The sequence below is a fragment of the Equus przewalskii genome, chromosome 5 (genome assembly GCF_037783145.1).
Source record: "Equus przewalskii isolate Varuska chromosome 5, EquPr2, whole genome shotgun sequence".
Classification (NCBI taxonomy): domain Eukaryota; kingdom Metazoa; phylum Chordata; class Mammalia; order Perissodactyla; family Equidae; genus Equus; species Equus przewalskii.
In genome coordinates this window covers 82,200,020-82,214,284 of record NC_091835.1, presented here as the reverse complement: position 1 = coordinate 82,214,284, position 14,265 = coordinate 82,200,020, and the positions used below count along the sequence as shown (strand labels likewise).

Here is a 14,265-nt window from a genome sequence, read left to right as displayed (position 1 = left end):
TATTTCTTGTCTCTCACAAAAGGGTATGAAGGGAAAATGGCCAATTTTCTCTGTCTATATTGGTCATGGCTCTGTGGAAAAAAAGCAACTGTTTATAGTAATTGTTCAATTTTCGTTTTAAAGTCTTCATTTGCAAAGGCCATAGAGTTTATTTATTTTCTTGTTTAGAGGTGACTTAGTAAGGAGTAAATCTAGGTTTATATAGTTTTTCAAGTGATGTTTAAAAGTTGTATGGCTTGAGTCAAGGGTAAGTGCCCCACCTTTACAGATTTTCTCTCCTGGGACCAATGTCTTCAACCTCTCCTCCAGTGAGATGCTGCTGCCTTGCGTGTCTCATCCACATCACCTGGAGACAACTGCAGAAGGACTTACAGGTGACCAGATCACCTCAGATGTAGCTTCTGTTTTTGTGGGTTGACTTTTTATGGTCCTTCTGTCTCAGCGGACTTAAACATATTCCAGCCCTTGTTTGGAACAACCACTTTTGCTTCAGCTAATACCACCGATCCCTTTAAGAGTAAGTCAACAAATATTTATTGAGAACCCAATTTAGTAATAATAAGAGCAAACATCACTGGACATTTCCCCTATTGCAGGCACTGTTCTGACAGCTTGACGTAGTTTTGCATTCAGTCCTCACTACATCCCTGTGATAGAGACAATGAAGAAACTGAAAAACCCCAAGGGTTAAGTAAGTTGCCTCGGCAGCTGGCCAGTAAGTGCTAAAGGAAGGGTTTGAACCCAGGCAGTTTACCTCCAGAGCCTTAACCTTTACGTCCTCTCCTATGCTACCTGCAGCCTGCACAGCTACTCCAAGAAGGTTGGGAAGAAAACAGGCGTGGGCACCGCTGCCCTGTTGCTCCTGCTCCCTGGCCACTCCCATCTGGGTCTGACTCCTGAGGCTGGCACCCCCATCCTCAGCCTCAGTGAGCGTCATCTCTAGCAAAGGTGGCTGCTTTCTTCAGGCACAGTTTCCTCTCTCCTCCCACCCCTACACCTCGGCTGTGGCTCCTCTCTCCACCCATCACAGCCGATCCCACACCCCCAGGGATTCCCACACGCTGCGGCCTTTCCATTCTCTCGATCAGGGGTTGCAGCCGAGCTGCGTCTACAAGGCACCCTCCATCCACCTCCAGCATCCAGGAGTTGGCTTTCTGTTTGGCTGCCCCCCTGTTCTTCGTTTCTTCCTCTTCCTCGTTTGTTTCCTCCTCCCTCGACATTATAAAGGTAATAGAGAAGTGGGGCGTCGTGGGAAAATGTCTGCTGTCCTCGTGAAAAGACAGGCGAGCTGGCACCGTCCCTTCCTTCTTCTTCCCCGCCGTGGGTGTGTGGGTGTGCCGGAGCAGCGGCAGCCCGGGGGGGCCCGCGGGAGAGGCAGGGACGGGCAGAGGTGCTGCGCAGGGCGCTCAGCCACGTCTCCCTCGGGCTCCTTACAACTTGGAGAAAAGTATTTGTTTCAGCTCCTGGTCCTCAGGTTTTCTTGCTGTTTCTTTGTTTCTCTGGCTGAAGCACGCCAAACAGATAGGTGTGGGGCCTCTCTTCTTCGTGGCACTAATGCGAGCACGACTGTGCACACCAGGAGGGAGAGGTCGTGCGAGAGAGCAGGGCTGCGTGAAAGGGGCGCCGTGTGCGCACACGCGCCTGCGCTGGCACGGGGCCCGCTCTGCGCCGCGGCCCCTCGAGCTCACCAGCCACCGGGGTCAGGGGCCCGGCCTTTGGGGTGACGGGGCGGGGGACCCCGCGAGCTGGGTCGGCGTCCTGACAGCGGCGGCCCCGGGCGCCCCCGCTCCTCCTCCTGTGCGCACGCGGCAAGACGCCCCTCCGGGAGCAGGGACCCGCTTTGCCCTGGACACGCCATTCATTCGTCGTGCAAGCGTGCACGCGACAAGCCCGCTGGAGCCCAGGCTAGCCGGCCTGCACGCGCGGAGGTCCCGGAGAAGACGGAGGATCGGGACTCGTCTTCTGCGCCGGCTGGCTCCGCCTGGTCGGACGGACGGCCGTCCCCGCCCCCATGGAAGGCGCGACGGGACGGAGACACCTGGGGCGGGGCACGTGGGGCGGGCTCGGCGGCCGGGCCGAGGCTGAGCGAGCAGGGCGGGCTGCAGCGCCGAGCCCCGTCCACCGGCCGCCTGCGGGGAGGGCGGCGGGAGGCTCCAGGCCAGCTTGGGGCCACGTGGCCGCCCCGGCCGGTGCGGAAGGCGTGAGCCTGCCAGGTGGGGAGGGAGGCGGTGTGTCAGGGGGCACCAGCCAAGGTGTGTGAGGAACGCGCAGCGAGTGTGCCAGAGGAAGGAGAGTGAGCAATGAGTGTGAGACAGGCTGCGGTGAGTGTGTGAGGGAGCAGGCAGGGGTGAGTGTGCGAGAGGAGGCAGGGGTGTGTGAGAGAAGGCAGGGCTGAGTGTGAGAGGAGGCAGGGCTGAGTGTGTGAGGAGGCAAGGGTGTGTGAGAGGAGGCCAGTGTGAGTGTGTGAGAGGAGGCCAGTGTGAGTGTGTGAGAGGAGGCAGGGGTGTGTGAGAGGAGGGCAGTGTGAGTGTGTGAGAGAAGGCAGGGCTGAGTATGTGAGAGGAGGCAGGGGTGTGTGAGAGGAGGCAGGGCTGAGTGTGTGAGAGGAGGCAGGGCTGAGTGTGTGAGGCCGGGGTGAGTATGTGAGAGGAGGCCGGGGTGAGTGTGTGAGAGGGGGCAGGGGTGTGTGAGAGGAGGCAGGGGTGAGTGTGAGAGGAGGCTGGGGTGAGTGTGTGAGAGGAGGCAGGGCTAAGTGTGTGAGAGATGGCAGGGCTGAGTGTGTGAGAGGAGGCCAGTGTGAGTGTGTGAGAGCGGGCAGGGCTGAGTGTGTGAGAGGAGGCCAGTGTGAGTGTGTGAGAGGGGGCAGGGCTGAGTGTGTGAGAGGAGGCCAGTGTGAGTGTGTGAGAGGGGGCAGGGCTGAGTGTGTGAGAGGAGGCCAGTGTGAGTGTGTGAGAGATGGCAGGGCTGAGTGTGTGAGAGGGGGCAGGGGTGTGTGAGAGATGGCAGGGCTGAGTGTGTGAGAGGAGGCCGGGGTGAGTGCCTGAGAGGCGGAGTGTGCCCGTGCGCAGCAGCGGCGGGAGGAGTGACGGGGTGAGGGGACCGGCGGGAGACCCGGCGCCGGGTGCGGAGGGGTCGCGCCGGGGCCGCAGGACGCCTGCCGGGCGCGGGCCCGGCCCCCGTGTGGGCGGGGCCGGAGCGCCGGGGAGGCGGTGCGGGAGGCGGAGCACTGCGTCCCACCCCGCGCCGGCGCAGCCCGCCCGCGGCGGCGGGCACGGTCGTGGAAGGGACTCGGGGCGGGGATGAGCTGCTGGGTAACCCACAGCACAGCAAGAGCCGCTCGCTGGCTGGCCGGCCGGCCGCGCCTTCTCGCAGGGAAAACCCTCCGAAGCCCCAGGCATCCCGGGAGGGAGCGGCCGTCGCCCCGCCCTGCCCTCTCTGGCGGCTAAGTGCGCGAAGCCCACGGCCCCGCCCACCCCAGGCCCCGCCCCCTGGGCCGCGCGGCGTCGGCCCGCCAGCCAATGGGAAGCGCTCAGCCTCCCGCCTTGCTGCCACTCTCGGCCGGAAGCGTGCGCGCCTCCGCCGCCTCCCGAATCGGCCCTTTCTCTGCGGCGACCCGGCCGGGGAGCCGGGGAGGAGTCCGGGCGACTTCTGGCTCTGCCCTCGGCGGGGAGGAGGCTGGGTTGGGGGCCCGGGGCCAGGGGGTTTGCTGCTCACTGTCCTCCGGCTGTGCTGACATGGGTGACACGGCGCCCGGCGTGCAGCTCGGACGGGGGCTGGGTGCCCTGCAGAGGACGGCAGCCTGCTCGGCTCCCAGACTCTTTCTGGGGGGTCCTCGCGGAAACCTGCGGGTCACCTCTGTTCACAGGGACCTGTGAAAGGATTTGTCGACCTAGGAGTGAGAGTTGAATCAGAGAGGGCGTGCGCGTGCGTGTAATGTTAGAGGGGGCACCCCACCCCACCCGGCAAGATGCGCACGATGGGAGGATAGGAAGGGGTCTTAGACGACGCCGTTTCGACGCTTCCCCCCTGCCCCCCAGCGTTGTGTTTGAATGTTCTCCATGCTGCAGGTAGAACCGAAGGTAGCTTGGAATTCCTAAGATTTAGTGGTTAGGAACAGTTTTGAGATGGAGGAAATATTTCATAGAAAAATTTTGAGCAGCAAAGCACAAAGATGGACCAATGGAAGGGAGGGAGATAATGAAATAGGTAATGAGGACACTTGGAAAAATATCATCCGTATTGTTCCAGCTCAATAGGCGTTTCTGGAGACCCTGCTCTCCCTCGCTGAGTCAGAGCTCAGAGCTATGTCCTCGGGGAGCTGCAGGGAAGGCTGGTCGGTTTGTCGTATTATAGTGATCGAGCCCAATAAGCTGCCGCTGGCTACCAGGTTGTCTTTTTTCTTAATTCCAAATTTGAACCAAATTTCCTCTTCCCTCTCATCCATCTACCTCTTAATTCTGAGAAATGGGAACACAGACTACACAACAGAAATTGCTTTGCTCCTTTTGATTGGAAGCAGTATGTCCTTGTCACTATTTTATTTTACATGGAATTTAAAGCTGAGTTCCTTTCTCTGCTCCTGAAGGCAGTTGCTCGTCTTGGTTTTTGCTTCAGAACATCTTTATTTAATGAAAAATGGTTGATGGGCGGCAGCAAGCATACCTTAACAAAGTTGTCAAATGCATTGTACTGTAGCAAACGGCCATTAAAATTAAAAAGGGAACATGTTAACAATGTTCATGAAATGATAATTCTTAAATATTCAAAATTAAACTGCACGCTCATTTCTAATATTAGAAGCCTTCCGCTTTTCTTTTTTTCAGATTTTCTTTTTCCATTTGACAAATTTAGAGACATAACATGGGAGAGGAGAGAGCTGTTTCTTTCTTTTATCCAACAGAAAACTGGATTAACAAATATCCCTATAGCTTGTACGGGGCAGGTGACATGAAATAAAAATATACCAGCGCAAAGCAGAAGAATGTTGAAAGGGTGTTTCTACAGGAAAATTCTACCATGGTGTTACAATAAATCCTTTACCCTAACCAGCTGTCTCAAGAGTTCATATTCTTAATTAAATATACCCAGTCTTGGTTGGCATCCCTTCCTCTTTTTCTCAGCCCTAGGGCTGAAATTTCCCATGGTCTTCTCTTCTCTTTCTTCTGTCCCAAGGTGATGTACATTCCTATGGATTTTAATTTCATCTATATGTTGATAGTTCCAAATTTCTGTCCCCAGAGCAGATATCTCCCCTGAGCTCAGTCCTACACTTCTATCTGCTTAATAGCTTCTCTGGCATTTCAAACTCCACCCATCCAAACTGAACTCCTGATCTCACATCTACAAAATGTTTCTCTCCAGTCTTCTCATCAGAATAAGGAATTCCGCCAAGTACCTAGCTGATCAAGGCAGAAACCCAGCAGTCATTTTTTTTTTATCTGTCTTCTTTACTCCTCACACCCAATCCATCACCAAATCCTAATCATTCTACCTCCAACATATATCTGAAAACTTCCCAATTCTATCTTCTCTGTCCTCCCCTGGTCCAAGCTGTATCTTTCACCAGGATTGCTGCAATAGCCTTGTTCACTGGTTTCTCCGTGCTTCTTCTGCCTCCCTCCCGTCTCTCCTTGCCTGCCTCCCCCAGCTTCTCCCCCTCACCTGGAAAAATACACAAGATGGTTTTTAAAACCATAAATTGGATCCTATCACTGCCATTCTTAAAAAGGTTCGAACTTTTTTGTACCATGGTCTACCAGACCTGGCTGACCCAGCCTCTGCCTCCTTCTCCAGGTTTATCTTGGGCACCTTGCCCTTCACACCTTCTTGGCTTTCTTTTCAGGTCTTCCCACGGGCACTTCCCTGTCCTCAGTGTGGATGGTTTCACCTTATCCTTTAGGTTTCAGCTTAAAGGCAACCTCAGAGAGCCCTTCTCCTAAGACTTTCTATACTCTTTGCAGCACTGTTTATTTCCTTTGTATCATGTTTCAAGTTGAAATTATACGTTATTTTGTTGCTTGTTTGCTTTTTGTCTGTCTACCTGTAAGCTTCATGTGGGCGGAGACTGTGTCTGTTTGATATGCCCAGGGTCTAACAGTATTTGGCTCTCAATAAATATTAGTTGAATAAACGAATGAATGAGTGACCAAACTCTGAAGATGAAGATCCTTGAGAAGCACCAGTGTCCTGTATCTCTGGGCGACTTCTCCCTTCTTAGCTAGATACATATACAAAAGTCTACAAGACATCTCTACTGGAATTTCCATTGGCACACCGGACTCAGCAGGTCTGGAGCGGACTTCATGTTTGCCATCTTTCCTGTATTACCTCTTCCCATCAAGGATGCCACTATGCATTTGTCCAATCCAGAAATCTGGCAATCACACGAGACTCCTTCCCTTTCCTCACTGCCCACATCCAGCTGGCCATTGAGCCCTGCAAAAATGGCATGCTCTGTCTCTTCCTGTCCTTCCCACTTCCTCTCCAGTTGGCCAGGGCCTCCCAGTTTACCACTGGCTTTCCTGGGCTCCTGCAACTCTATTCTGGGCAAATTGATCTTGCTGGACCTCGACGTGATGCATTTGCTCAATTGTTTTCCAAACCCTGTGAATCTGTATTCTATGATCCCAAAGTAATACCAACACTTGGGGCTCTTGCCAGAGAGAGTAAATCTTAATTTTAAATTATTTGCTTCTTATCAAGATCCCAGCTGAGTGAAGTGATATATGGGGAAGGCTGCCCTGTGGATATGTTATTTAGTGTTCCAGGTGAACCCCCAATACTGAATTAGTGTAGCCTGCAAAGACTCACCATCATTCAAGTCTTGGTTTTTATGGGAGGTTATTACAAGCAACAGGGCTCTGATATCACCTTTTCTGTTCCATAAAAGTACTGTTAGGACCCTGCCTCTTACATCCCTCAATGCCCTTTATGATACTCCACATAGTAAATTTCTTTTATAATTTAGTTTCAATTGAAAACAAGCATTCTTTGCATTTTTCAACAGCAAGATCGATGTCACTTAGGGTTTTTCTCTCTTTACCTTGGGTGCTAAGAAACTCAGAGGCAAATCTGAAGCTTGGTCTCGGTAATTCTGTTAACTCTTAGGGTTGCCTTATTTCAAGTTTCCATTTTTTCTTTTCTGGTTTTCTATTTTGATTTTATCAATTTATTTGAAATGGGGTGTTTTCAGTCATAGACCACCCAGGTTCTTTTTGGCAAGAAGCAATAAATAAATCATGCTTAGCTCATAACTTTTAACTCCCTTTGATTGTGTCAACTCAGCTCAGCCTCAATTTACAGGAATTGACCCCAAAAATGAGTGTTTAAGAAACTTAAAAAGGAAGAAAGTGATGACTCAAAGCTGACAGAAGGAGACACACTGAAGGTTCTAGAAGAGGCAGGACATGAAATCCATATCAGGGATCCTCTAATAAAGAAATGACCTTTAGTGAATTCCTTCACTTAGATGGAGTCTGAGACAGAGCTGAGGTTTGGCTGGACGCAGCTTAATAAATGCCCGTCCTTCAGCTGGAAGTCCGCCCTCCAGGCAATGCCGTAGGACTCGACTGAGACCCTGTCTCCAGCCATTTACACTTCCTATTCCTTCCTATCTTTTAAACTTTCTTCCTCTCTTCTCTCACTAGACTGGACCATCTGTGAGGGCTGAAGCCCTGCATTTATTCACACTCTATCCCTTTCCCAATTCTTTCTTACCCTTCCCACCTCTTGCACAAGAAGAGGTTTGTTCAAATATTCATTAAACGGAAAATAACTCACTCAATGATGTTCTTTCAAAAGTTCCTTTGCTTGTGTTTTCACTCTTGGGGTCTGCTGCACAGGTTTGTCCCTTTCTCTGTAGTGCAAACACTGGATATTTGCTCAGACAGGATACCAAAGTCTAAGGAGCATGAGACATTCCTCACATGGCTTTGTTCTTCGATTATGATCAGCCATGAAGTTTCTGATGAGTAAATGGGTGTGAGTCTTAGTAGGTCCTTTCTATGCCTTTCCAAAATGATCTTGATCATTAATTTCACTTTCCAAAAGCACTATGTTTTTCTGTCTAGAATGATGGGAATTGACAGATTTTGGAATGCATTCCTAGAAGAAATTGAAGTACCAATTTGTATGAGTATGCCATTTGTGATTTTCCTACTAGGGGTGACTTAAGAAAAATACTAAGTAGAAATCTGCTACAAATAGATGTTAACCAACTTCCATTCTGAAGCAAAAAAATCTATCTATCCTCCCTATATATGTATATGTGTGTATGTATACATATAAATATATATAGTGGCTGAATCCTTGCCATGGGGGGCAGGGTGATGAATTTATACAGGGAAGTCTGGCAAGCTAACCTGTAAGCACAGACACATAATACTCTGTTGGTAGGTTGGTGGAGGCTGGAGTTCATCAATAGTCCTCAGGTTTCCCGCATGGCCCGCTGCTGGGCTTCTGTGCTGAAAATAGCTTCGGGGTTCTCCCCGCCCCCTCCCCGCGCCCCCAGGCCGGGCCGGGCCGAGGCACCGGGCAGGGCGCGCCCGCGGTCCCCGGGACGAGCCTGGCCGGGGCCCCGCTGCCCGGGCGCGAGAACGGCGCGCGGGAGAAGCCACGGTTTCCACCCCGAGGGCAGCGCAGGGAGCGCCGGGCACCTTCCCCGGCGGCAGAGGGTCGGGGGCCGAGGACGCCGCCCGGGAGCCCCCCAGGCTGGCCGCGCGCACGTGCGCAGCGGGCGCGGCGAAGGGTTTTAAACGCGGCGGCGGCGCCCGCGGGCCGGTGTCCGGCCACGTGGCCGTGCGGGCCGGCTCGCCCTCCCCCAATTAGAGGCAAATGAGAGCCGGCAGTGGCATTTAAAATTATTGTTGTTAAAAAAAATTGTTTTGAAGAGGGAGGGGCCGAAGTGGAAGTGGAGGGTGGGAGGAGAGAAGTGTTAAAATCTCGAGCACACTGCGAGAAATCTGACTTGTGACGGGTTTGTGACAGTTTATTGGCTTTTCCCAAATGTCCGCAGATTAGCCTGACGGCCCTTTCCCTAAAAATACCGAGTCGAGGCCCCCGACCCGGGAGCAGTTAAACGGTGTCACTGAATCCGATCTCAGACCGATTACGGAGTTAATTCACATAATAAGCAAATCATAGAGCTGACAGGTTATTATATGAACACGGACAAATTGTTACATAAAATATTTTGATACTGATTGTTTTATTAGTAATGTTAAGCCTCTTCAGGGCTGTTTCTGTTTCTCGGGACTGACATGTTCAACAATGCTGGCTGCTAAATAAATAAACCAAAATGGTGTGAACTAATTGTCTCCGTCATTTAACTGTACAGTTTCATTAACGTTATTAACACGATTATTGATAATTTGACTGGATATTTACACGGACAAGATTGTTCAGTAGCAAATGTTACAGAGACAAAAATGCTAACAAAGTGGACTTGAAAAACACCCAGGTTTGAAAACTAATCCCTTTGATGTTTAAAGATATGTTAAGGGCTGTATCCTTAGCCCGTCAGAGAATTTAAACTGCATATGCCCCAGCTATTGAAAGCAACTGCAATTATTATTAATGATTTAATTTTTAAAAGCACAAATGATATAATAATCATGTCACAATTTAGAAAAATAGGTTTCACCCAGTAAAGGGAAATGAAATTTATTTTTCATTTTATCAACGAAAGCTCTGTGCTGTTTACTTAGTGCTATATAATTGTTTCTTGTTTTACTAGAGCCCTTTGCATATAAGATCAAAATGATTAATAGGTATTTTGTTGATAAAAAGAATTAGAGAAACTCAATCCTTTCCATTTCAAGTAAAGCTTCATTGACAAGGAAAATTTTTGACTAATAAAAAGCCTTTAATAACTTAAGTAGAGTGTTATACATCACAGGAGTAGGTGAAAAGTTAAATTTGAAATTCAGCTGATGTTATCACTTTCTCTCAGAAAGCAGAATCTTACCTGTAAGATGAGCTGGACGTGGGGTGGGGGTGACGAATTGGAAAAGAGGAAGGAAGAAACTAAAGAAATTTTAGTTTACGAAGAGCAACATGAATGTGTCAGTAAGTCATATACATATATTTCCTGTAAAGAATGAAATACAATTGGAAAACTTGTTAGAATTTTCTGCAACACAGAGGAAGTGTGCAAGCAATGCCGTCTATACTGCCCTATTGTTCTCTTTCTGGGCACTAATGTAACTAAAAATGTCTCCTAGAAGGAGAAGTAAGAAAATTGAGAGACATCAATGAAATAGGTTGTTTCTTGGGAGGCAGCTTGTACGTGTAGAAACAGTCTTGAAGACACTGTGGCACGAGGTGGTTAACATTAGCTCAAAAGTCAAATTTACCTGTATGTTTTAAAGAACAATATGAGAATTTCAAGTATTTCAGAGGCGAGCACCGCCAGGATTAGAAATTTGTTACATCGATTAAAAATATTAAAGGAGTTAAGTTTATGACCTGGGTAAGGGAAGATTCAAGATCACTAGTAGTCATGTTCCATTATTTAAATGTTCTCCCTAGACCCCTGGAGTTGGGACATGCTGAAAGATTTAGTAGGGAGATAGGAGACATTCGTGGCAACGGGAGAAATGGATTTTAGCATCGGAAGACTCTCCTGATCGTAAGCTTATTGAAGAGTGATAAGTCACTAATCAATGCATTCCTGGAAGACTATATCTCAACTACCTGCTTAATGTCCCTCAACGTTTAGAATTTTCTAGACCAGCTGACAAAGAAAGCTAGACTTGAGGTCCTTCTGGTTGTTTATTGTGAAATTTGACACAGTGGTAAAATATGTGCAAGTGTATTCCATTAAGATATTGGTTTTGGTTATAGATTCTTCCCTTGTCATTTGTTTTCTGTGTTTCTATAATTTATTTGAGTTTTTATAACAACGTCATCTACTAGCTTGAACTGACTACATAAACTCTGAGCCTCATTTTTTCAACTGTTGTCGTAATTCCTACTTCATAAGTTGTCTTGATGATCAAATATTATAATGAAAGTAAATTCATGTTAAAAAAGAGTAATTATTATTAAAAGAAACTCCCTACAAATTTACATTTTGGATGATGACTTTCCTTTTTTTTTTTTTTAGTAAATATGTGTTTTTTAATAATGATGAAAAAACAATGAGGACACAGTCAGAATTGTCTGGGCAAACTATAGCATTTAGGAAACAGCAATCTGAGATCTAATTTACCACTGCAAATTTAAAAGATCCTTTCTTATTGACTCTGCCTTTGTTACATGTAGTTGAGATAAAGCCACACTCTGTTTCTCTGTATATTTTTCATATCCACATGCATCCTTGAATATACTGTATTATGTACATAAGTGCCTCACTAGATCCAATCTGTAAACTTTCCAGGTCTAATGTTTCCTTAAACGTATTTTCTTCCACTATGGATGTGACTGCAACAAATTATGTAAAACTACAATCTTAGGACTAGAAAGGATCTGTAGTTTCACGTTCTATTTCCAATAAGTTATCTACTTAAACACTCTGAGATGAGTTTGAAAAACTCCTCCTATGATTTGTAACATATCTTCCCCTTGGCTGGATGTGGACACAGTGTAGAGTCAATGCCCCGAGTTACAGTACTTCTATGTCCTTGTCTCCAGGCTACTGTCCCATCACCAACTCATGTGGTCCCATATACAAGACAGATTTTTTTCATAAGCATTTTCAAGAGTTGCAGGATGCTTTTATGGAAATCTAAACAGGTTTCATTGTCTGAGCTCCTCTAGCAACCTAGTCATTAGAACTGAATTAAAAATGAAAGCCCAGTAGGAATGGCTCAGGTACTTGATTGTTCTTTTATTTTTTAGGTGTAATTGACATACAGCATTATATTAGTTTCAAGTGTACAATGTAATGATTTGATATTTCTATATATTGTAAAATGATCATAATGTCTAGTTAACATCTGTCACCTCAAGGTCCATCCATGTTCTTGCAAATGACAGGATTTCCTTATTTTTTATGGCTAAATAATATTCCATGGTATATTTTTTCACTTTTTCTTTGTCCATTCATTCCTTGACAGACACTTAGATTGTTTCCATGTCTTAGTTATTGTAAATAATGCTGCAACAAACAAGGGGGTGCATATATCTTTTCAAATAGTGTATTTGTTTTTTTCGAATAAATACCCAAAAGCAGAATTGCTGGATCATATGGTAGTTATATTTTTAACTTTTTGAGGAACTTCCATACTATTTTCCATAGTGACTGCACCAATTTATACCCTCACCAACAGTGCGCATTTTCTGTTTCTCTCCATATTCTCGCCAACACTAGTTTTTCTTGTCTTTTTGATAATAGCCCTTTGAACTGGTGTGAGGTGATATCTCACTGTGGTTTTGATTTGCATTTCCCTGGTGATTAGTGATGTTGAGCATCTTTTCATGTACCTGTTGGCCATCTGTATGTCTTCTTTGGAAAAATGTCTATTCAGACTCTCTGCCCATTTTTTAATTGAATTTTTCTTTTTTTGCTATTGAGTTGTATGAGTTCTTTATGTATTTTGGATATTAACCGCTTATCAGATATATGATTTGCAAATATTTTCTCTTGTTCAGTAGGTTGCCTTTTCATTATGTTCATGATTTCCTTTGCTGTCTTTCTATATTCTTTTATTGCTATATTTGGTTGCCTTTTTTCAAAGTGGCTAAAAGAACAAGAGCATACTTACCTCTTCTTGTTAGCATTTTTAGTTGTAACGAATTTTTTTTTCTTTTGAGAAGTTAAATGAATAAACCAGTGGAGACCTACCTCTACTGAGCATGCCTTAAGGAATTAATTCATGATTAGAGGTGAACATCAGAATTCCCAACGGTGGGTCCCAGTGATCCACCCCAGAGCCAGTGAGTCATAAACTCCAAGGATGGGATCCAGAGATCCCAGTTTTGAAAAGCCTCACAAAGCAAGATGCATACCCCCAAATCGGAGAAGCCTGCTCCAAGAGTCAAATATATTGTCTTCCTTTGATAGCCAGATATGCCAGTTGTCTTTGTCTATTTACACCACTGGATGATTCTAGCTCATGACTGCCATCTTCACTCCCCATTCTCCAGGGAGATTGCAGACAGATGATGTCCTTTGTCACTTGTGAGATACTCTGGCTCACACTCCTCCAAACTGAAAACGGCTGATGGATTATTGGGTCTCCTAGAGATCTCAGAGCCTAAACTTTAGGATGAACTTGGAATTTTTCATCTATCTCTTTTGAGAGAGAGATGTGCTTGTAATAATTATGCTGGGATAATAGGTGTAAATTGTGTCTGCCATGACCAAACAGGGGCATATGGTCAGCCTACCAAACTTAGACCAGACTTTCTAGAATCACTCTGGAAGCAGTGGAAAGATTTCATAAAAACCTCCATAACCAAGGGGTATATTCAATCCGCTTGGGCCCCCAGATCCTGATGCACAGCTGAAAAAGAGGCCTTAGGATGCTTTGGGGCATCCAGAGCAGCCTGGGAACCCAGCCTCTCTGGTCCCAGGAAGAAGAGAAGTGTCTTCCCTGAGGACACCCCTCTCAACATTCCCTTAAGCCCCAAGCTTTCAGACAACCAAGAAATGTCATGAGGTTGAGTGTGTCCTGGGCTCCTGAGCTTTTGAATCCGTGGCTGGCCTTGAGCACAGCCCCAAGTCACAGGCAGAGCTCCTCCTGTCTTGGATGGTGAACTACAACTTCTATCTCCATTCCCTGCCCAGTTCCTTGTTTCCCAGCCTTCTTCTGAAAAGCTCAAATGTTTTGCAGGCCTGAAAGAACTAGCCTTCCCAGATTCTTCCTCTTTTCCTATGACTTTGTAGTACGGAATTGCCTTAATCTTTCGTTTCCATTCCTTCCTATCTCTTGACATTTTCATCTCCTCATTTCCCTCTTTTCCATGTTATTCTTGCTATCTGGATGCCATGACAGGAAGCCTGACTAGGGGAAGCCAAAATTAACATATGAGGGCCAGATTGAAAGACTAAGAGACAAGAAGGAGATAGTTGAAAACTTTATAGAGTTCAAAAGATCGGGGAATAGGTGTGATCCACAGTTTGGGATCAAAAAGTAGAGGCAGAACACTTGAATCTCAGTGTTACTTTTGAAATGTAACGATTTGAGGCACGTGTGTGTGTGTGTGTGTGAGTGTGTGTGTGCGCGCGTGTGCGTGAGACCGCAGACTTTGTCTTTCCAGAATTCTGAGAGCGGCCAAGAGATTGTGAACAAGCACCATGAATCCAAGCAGTTATTTTTGATC

The 14,265-nt window shown here is 47.0% G+C and overlaps 1 protein-coding gene across 1 annotated transcript; it reads left to right on the top strand.

Annotated features, from left to right (window-relative positions):
* Window positions 1-2,300: 2,300 nt before the first annotated feature.
* LOC139083446 (uncharacterized) lies at window positions 2,301-3,733 on the top strand. The gene is made up of 2 exons (XM_070619717.1): window positions 2,301-2,321; window positions 3,110-3,733. The coding sequence occupies exons 1-2, from the start codon at window positions 2,301-2,303 to the stop codon at window positions 3,731-3,733; spliced, it is 645 nt and encodes a 214-aa protein (XP_070475818.1).
* The last annotated feature ends 10,532 nt before the right edge of the window (window positions 3,734-14,265 follow it).